The 7,500-nt window shown below is 41.5% G+C and overlaps 1 protein-coding gene across 1 annotated transcript in view; it reads left to right on the top strand.

Annotated features, from left to right (window-relative positions):
* The window catches only part of LOC139657744 (cyclin-Y-like), a gene marked incomplete at its 3' end in the record, with an annotated part of 35,491 nt that extends 30,244 nt beyond the window's left edge, over positions 1-5,247 (top strand). The window contains exons 3-9 of the mRNA XM_071535692.1: positions 827-847; positions 2,364-2,398; positions 2,658-2,681; positions 3,679-3,779; positions 3,996-4,031; positions 4,559-4,616; positions 5,128-5,247. Of these exons, the coding sequence (XP_071391793.1) occupies positions 827-847; positions 2,364-2,398; positions 2,658-2,681; positions 3,679-3,779; positions 3,996-4,031; positions 4,559-4,616; positions 5,128-5,247 (395 nt within the window). The remainder of the gene's footprint in view (positions 1-826; positions 848-2,363; positions 2,399-2,657; positions 2,682-3,678; positions 3,780-3,995; positions 4,032-4,558; positions 4,617-5,127) is intronic.
* Positions 5,248-7,500: the final 2,253 nt, after the last annotated feature.

Raw genomic sequence — 7,500 nt, 5'->3', positions numbered from 1 at the left:
GCAGAGACAATGATCTTGCAGCAGCTAGGATCCTTCAGCGTGACAGTGATATCATGTTTTAATCAAGCAAAATGGTTATAATATAAAGTTGTGGCTTTAAATTACTGTTCACTTTAGACATAATCTCTTTACTGTGATGATAAGTGGCTTAATTTTGTTTAATTTTCATAGCCTGCAGAATAGCTGTTTCAGATGAGGAGTTTGTAGCCTGAAGGCTGAGATATTAATCTGATATTCAGGTGCTGATCCTCCACACGCTTTTATTAGCCTTATCAAACTGCTGGTTCTTATGCAAGAGTCTGCTAGCCTATTTTAAGAACATATCTTCATACATACCAATATAGGACTTACTGGTTAGATACCAATGGCAATAACTGGGGAGGAAAATGAACAAGACCTGATTCTGACATTGAAAACATGAAAGATATTGTTGACGGCTCCTTGAAAATGAATCCCTCATATTTGTCTCCCAAAGTGTAATTGAGACAAAGGGCTGCATTGAAGGCTAATTTGACTGCTAAAATCATCATTACCCTCGTAGGATCCACATAGAAATCTAAAATATAACTTATATATTATCTTTTCCACACACTGGGCATCATTTATCAAACAATATACTAACAGTGTATGGAAAGCATGTATATAATTTCAGGACTTAACCAGTATCTAGTCATTAGAGTCATTTTCATCAACTAAACGATTTTATACTCAGAATTTCAGCATTATTCAGATTTCTACACACAGACATTTCTGTAACTGAAGCCCGTTGTGTATATCTGTGTGTCATAAACAAACATGGAGACAACTGGGACTCTGTGTTTTTCAGTTGCCGTGCCCAACAGGAGAGGTAAGTGCGTGTGCGTGTGTGTGGTCTCGGTAGGCGGGCAGGTCTGCTTACTGTGTGGCTTGGGCTTGACTCTGTTTAGGGAATGGCCCCTCCATGTAGTCTCAAGCTGTATTGTATTCTTGTACTCGAGCCGTACTGTCAGCAGGTGATGTACCTTTGCTGTGGAGCTGCTGATATCTCTCTGCGTGCGTGCGTGTGTGTGTGTGCCTGTGCCAATGTGCATGTGAGTGAGATGCACCATTATGACTAGGGCTGCATAGCCTTGACCAAGAGCTCATAGATCAGATTTTTTTTCTTTTTCAGCAGTGCCTTGAAAAATCTTCTCTTCCGTGGAGGAGAGGGCGTGATTAAAAAACAAAATCATGATATGTTGTTTAGAAAGCTGTCTGAAGCATCTGTCCTAATAAGTAAAAAATGGCAGCATCTTTTCTTTCGTCTTATTTGGAAAGTGATTTGGATTTTGCGATAAATTGTGCAGCCCTAATTATGACATAAGAGACTGCTGCTTTTTGCTAGAAAGCAATGCACACAGTCATGACTGCTCGGGGGAAGAGAGGTGTGTGTGTGAGTGTGTGTGTGACAGAGAGGTGAGAGACAGACAGTACTGGGATGAGAGGTGCCAGACAGCTCACTACGTCACTGTGTGTGTGATGCCGCGCTCTGCGTCTGCTCCAGTTTGCTTTGCCAGCGATCCTTTCCCCCTTGTTTGTTCTCTTACATCAGAGCGAGCATACACACATACATGCATGGACGCACAAACACACACACACACACACGGATACACAAACATGCAGGACACACTTGCATGCACACACACACACACACACGGATACACAAACATGCAGGACACACTTGCATGCACACACACACACACACACACAGCTTTGTGTCACCCAGTGGCTGTTGCCATACTTAGCATGACACAACATGGCACCCAGTGAAATGAGCTCCATTTCTGTGGGTGAATATAAAACTAACAAATCATCAAGTCCATTAAGCAGAATTAGCAACGCAAATGACCAGTTATCTTATGAACAGACAAGCTCAAATGACAATTTACACTTGAATAATACAGTCACTATGCTTGATTTAGCTCTGACTCATGTAGGCCAAAATGATGAATGCTTTAATTAATTACCACACGCTCATTCCCACCCGTCAATACACAATTTCTGTTGTACCAGGAGAGGAGAGTCATTCAGATTCTTTTCAATTCTCTTTTTTCCATAATAAAAATACAATTTTCTAAAAGCATCATACTTTGTGCTTAATGTAGTGTAGAATAACTATAAAAAAAGTATACCTGTTGATTCAATATTTACTCAAAATCTTGAAAATCCCAGAGCAATAGTGAACTTATGGACCTTTCTTATTTTAGTCAGGTGAAGATACCCTGGGTAAATGCTGCCCCCTGTCTGTGTGGGTGGTGTATTGTACTGGTAATGGACTTGGGATTGTGTTGTTGTTGCCTGGCAGCACTGACGCCTGTCTCCCCCCCACCCATCTTCCTTTTCAGTTCGAGAAAAACGGAAGAGCCTTTACATCAACCATGTGAGTGTGATCTCCATACCATAGAGAAGGACTTGATGTAGTCTTTGTTATAGGGACATGGGTAGGTTTTAGGAATGCTAAACTAAGGCTAAAGACTATGAAGTTGATGAATTCATGTTTAATTATTCAAATGTATATAGATATACTTACTTATTATATATAGTACGGTATGTGGCTATTTAAGTGTAATGTATTTGTGACCTATGTTTGTAATGGTGATGGTAATTTTAGTGTCCTGCTTGTATTTTTTTTTTGCAAGTTCACACACATTTCGGAGAACAAGGTAAAGTCCTCAAAATGACCCTTTCATCATTGTCCCTCCCTTTACAAATCCCATAGATTCCACTTAGTCATCTGTCTGCAATTAAGAAATGTATTTGTTAGACGTAGTCAATCAGTGTTATCAGTGTCTGTAGCAAGAGGCCCATCACATTATGGTGACAACCAAATTTGCTTGATTTTGTTGCGGGCTTTTTAAAGGAAAAAGGCAAGGTTATTGCAATTTTTCATTGTCTTTATTTGTACAAGGATGTTCAAAAATAGTGATACAAAGTGATTGGAAAATCTACTGTAGTTAACTTGCGATTTGCATTGAAAAACAGTGAGCCTTGTCATGTTTTGAAGCACTTCAAGGGTGTTATGCAGTAAATGTGAAGGAATTGGTCAAATCCGCAGTGGCAGTATTTGTGTTGAAGCGGGGAAGTGTTAATTTTGCAAGTTAGCAATTCCTGGAGGGACTGATTAGAGGCTGAATGAATTGTCTGACTCGGTTCCCTCTGGTAGTCTTTTAGAAAGATATGATCAGCACTTCTTCCAATAGTTGGATCAGAGAAGGAGTGCTTGTCAAAACAGTTAAAAGGCAAGTTGGGAAACAACTAGGTTTATATGACTTTTTAATGAGGAGCAGAAAATGGGTGCTCTTGAGTTGATAATAGCACTGGATCAGTAAGCACCCGAAGGCTAGGGCAAATCATTTAGAACAAGATGAGCCAGCAAAAAAACAAGTTCTCCACTTAATGGGAGTTTGGGGAGGGGTTTCTAAAGGTGCACTCCACCATAAATGCCATTCCGTCATAAAACCATGCCAGGCGTTGACAGAGGACAGACAGGATTAGTTTAGGCTTACAGGTGCCCTACTTTCCATGTCTGTTGGCTTGTCCAAGTATGACAGAAATAGAGGTTGACACGTGTGTGTGTGTGTGTGTGTGTGTGTGTGTGTGTGTTTGTGTGTGTGTGTGTGTGTGTGTATGTTTGTATGTATGTTTGTGTGTGAACTCCAGCATCATCCAGGCCCGGTGAGACGGAAGTACAGCTCATGTTCCACCATATTCCTTGATGACAGCACTGTCAGTCAGCCCAACCTCAAATACACCATCAAATGGTAATCAGCTCTACCAGTAGCTCACTGTACATCTATGCCAAGTTAATCTTTCAGTGAAATCCTCCCACATTCAGTTATGTCTGATTATGGCAGAATTTCGAATAATTCATTATTGAATATTTAAGTCTGCAACGAGATGGAACTATTTCTGTGGATTGTACTCTATATTGATCTCAGTTTGAAATTAATTTTGATGCCCTCTTTTTGTCTTTACAGTGTAGCCCTCGCAATATATTACCACATAAAGAACAGGTAAGGTTGACGCTCTCATTCATTCATTCATTCATTCATTCATTCCACTCAATCCATTTCTTGAAGGTACATCATCCTACCCCATTCGGCGGTCCTGCATCAAATATCAACATCAGTTGTTAGCAGATAAAGCACTAACCTTTGCAGACAAAAATAGCCCCTCGTGGCCCCCAAGGCTTACACTGAAATGTCAAGCTCTTTAGATACTGTGACATTCTGCCTGATGGCCGACTCAATACGAGAGGCCTGAATGAACCGGGCCTCCTTCTCCAGTGAACTGCGGTCTGCTCAGAGGATGTACAGACATCCCTCTCTTTGTCTCTATTCACTTTAAGTGATAGGGATGTCATGCAGGGCAGCTGACTGAAGTGAAGATAAATGCCCATAAATGGCTTACTGAACGGGCAGTGCCTTTCTGTGAGCAAGTCCTATTCTAAGTGAATTGAGTCTCCCACTGTGTCTGTCTTTTTCTACATTCATCATTTTTATTATACCCTGATGTATCTCCTTTCTGTCTGTCATTCCAGAGAAGTCGACGGAAGAATGTTGTTAGATATTTTCGACGAGAAGCTCCATCCGCTGTCGGTAAGGCCTTTAGTGAAGATAAATTTCCATTGTGTGCAAGCTGTAGAGCTGTCACGATTCATCAGCAAGCAAACCCATACAAGCTGATGAACAGCAAATAAACACTCGTGGATGGTCGGGGTATTTGTCTATTAACCTTGGGAGCCATCTGGATCTTGCAAATTTGTTTTCAGCTTACATCTAGCAACATCCATTGCTGGCAATCCTACATATCATTCATTCACATAAAAATTGCAGGGTATTTTTTCCAAAAATTTTCATATGCATTTTGCCTGATGCTCATTGATTTACATCCAAAAAATGCAAATCAATCCATCTTCCAAATTGTTGCTAATTTGTAAGCGAATGTCTCTAACAGTTTACAGCATTCCATAATGAGTTGTATTTTCATGCTGCTAAACATTTTAAAAATGGGGCATTTAATATTTTGAATGAAGAATTTTTCATTTTGAAAAGATGCTGAATTTCTTGATTTATCTGAGTGTTTCTTTCTAACCTGTATTTATTGTAGAAGTCCGAGGTTCCTCCTGACTATGACAAACATGACCCTGAGCAGAAGCAGATCTACCGCTTTGTCAGAACGCTGTTCAGTGCCGCACAGCTCACCGCCGAGTGTGCCATTGTCACATTGGTGAGTGTGTGTCTGTGTGTGTGTGTGTGAGTGTGTGTGTGTATTTCACCGCTGACACTAGGAGGGAGTGTTGCTTTCTGATTCCCCTTCCTTCCTTCATGCCCTGCCGTCTTGTCCTTGCCTTGCCAAGACTTATTTCTCTCATTTCTTCTTCTATCTCATTTCTTCCTCTTCAGACCCACCCTGGAAATAAACCACAGAGCCTGATTGTGTCTCTGGTGGCAGATTATCATGGCTGACTGCCTAATGCCTTTAATGCCTTGAGTGGCACTGTTTCTCTGTTTTCTCAACTAACCATACAACCACTCACTCACTTAGTCAGTCAATCAACCAATCAAACAATGAATTACTTTTTTCTAGTAATGAGTAGTGTCACAAATTACTCAATTCAGTTTCAGTGATGATTTTACAGTCACCAATCAAAACCCTTACTTTTGTTATCACCCCCTCTAACGACTAGTGTAACAAGTTACTGCAGCCAGGGAGTGATGAGTAAAGTAATAGTGTCACTCTTTAGTAATGCTTAATGAGTAATGTATTACTATTTTGTAAGTAATGAGCGTCTCACCAGTGGGCGAATCAGCGCAAGTGCTCAGTAGACCCCACTAGAGAATGTGTCCAGCATACAAAACCCACGTAGAAAAGTGAACAGATTCTCACAGGAGAGAGTAGAAGCTCTGAAGGTAAAACCAAAATGCTGACAAGAGAGTCAGTTTCACCCTTGCAATAGCGTTTCCTCTCAGGATTACTTTGTTGTCAAGTGTTTCTATCCCTACATCAAGGCCGCAAGGGCCACAAGGGGAACTCTCTAGGTTTGAATTCAAGGTTCAGCTCTTACCTCTTGTACTATGTCTTATTACTGACATCCTGTGCTGTGCACCTGCATTAAAACCCTCATAAACCAGGCCGGCTCTGCTCCCCCGCTTATCTGTCTCTCTCTCTCTCTCCCTTACTGTTTCTATTGCACTCTTTTGCAACTCTCTTGTAAGCTTGCTCTTTCTCACATACTTTCTCTCTCATAGTCTCTCTCCAGGGTATCCACGGGTCCTTAGCAAGTCTGAGAAAGTCTTTAATTAAGTTATCTAAATGCAAGTTCTTAAAAAACAAAATAGATGAATTGACAGATTCTTTAGAAATGGTGATATCTAGTCAAGGCAGAGTTGGAAAGTAAGGCAAACAAAATAAAGCAAATGCCATGAATTGTGTAGTTTCACCAAGAGATGTGAATGGGACCAGCAGTAGTGTCAGTTTTATTTTCTTATGTTGTATTACATTACTTGCACTTCCACTTGGTCGCATTAAGTTTGACCCACATGCATGTCCACTGTTAGATTAATACAGAACAGGAGGGTCTTATACTGCTCATTTATAGTTTTAGAGAAGTTTTATTTGCTATCTTCAATTGGAAATGGACTCTCTCTCCCTCTGCACTCATCTGCCCAGAAACATGTCTTTCCATAGTTTGTCCCTCTGGCTGACACTGTGCCTCTGGAGAGTGGTGAGTGCAGGGCTAATATGGTTGGCCTGGTGGCCTAGTATTGGGTTGCTCTGCTTTCCTGACAGATGCACAAGTGTGTGGGTGTGTGTGCCCTTGTGCCTGGTCACTGACAGCAACTCTTACATGTCTGTTTCTGTGTACGTGTCCATATTCATGTATTGGTGTTCTTGAACATAGATGTGTCAGGCTTACAAACGCACGATTCCATGCACACACACACACACACACACACACACACACACACACACACACACACACACACACACACACACACACACATAGCACACGCCTGGCACATGGCCTTCCTCTTCCAGCTCTCCAGAGTAAAGTCTGGCATGCCGTCAGTAATTGAATAGGGCTGTGGGCTGGTGGTTATGGGCTTAGCTTAGCTGCCGCAGCTAACTTTAGACAGGGAAGTTGAGATGGGAGCTGGGCTTCTTCCTGCCTTTCCCAGCCATTGCATCATGGAATAGGAGGGAATGTTTCTCCAGGAAATGACCATCCCTCATTACTTTTATCTGTCTTTCTGTTTGACAGAGTCTTTTTTGTATGGAGAGGAGTCATCACTCAATACTTCCAATAGAAGACACTAATAACATGACATACACACATGAACACACAGTGCAGAGTGTAACAGGAGAAGCTACAGCTCCTAACGTCAAACACGGTGTTTCTTCCTACATTACCAGAGCCATCAGTGCATAGCAGGGGGCAGAGGTCATGCCTCGGTCTGACACACAGCAACTATTAGTTTA

This window comes from Centroberyx affinis, unplaced genomic scaffold (assembly GCF_046629955.1).
Source record: "Centroberyx affinis isolate AG114_WGS23_722 - 3 ecotype Tasmania unplaced genomic scaffold, CSIRO-AGI_Caff_v1 ptg002748l_1, whole genome shotgun sequence".
In the NCBI taxonomy this organism is placed as follows: Eukaryota; Metazoa; Chordata; class Actinopteri; order Beryciformes; family Berycidae; genus Centroberyx; species Centroberyx affinis.
Note: the sequence above shows the minus strand (reverse complement) of the source record. Positions and strands in the feature narration are given on the sequence as shown.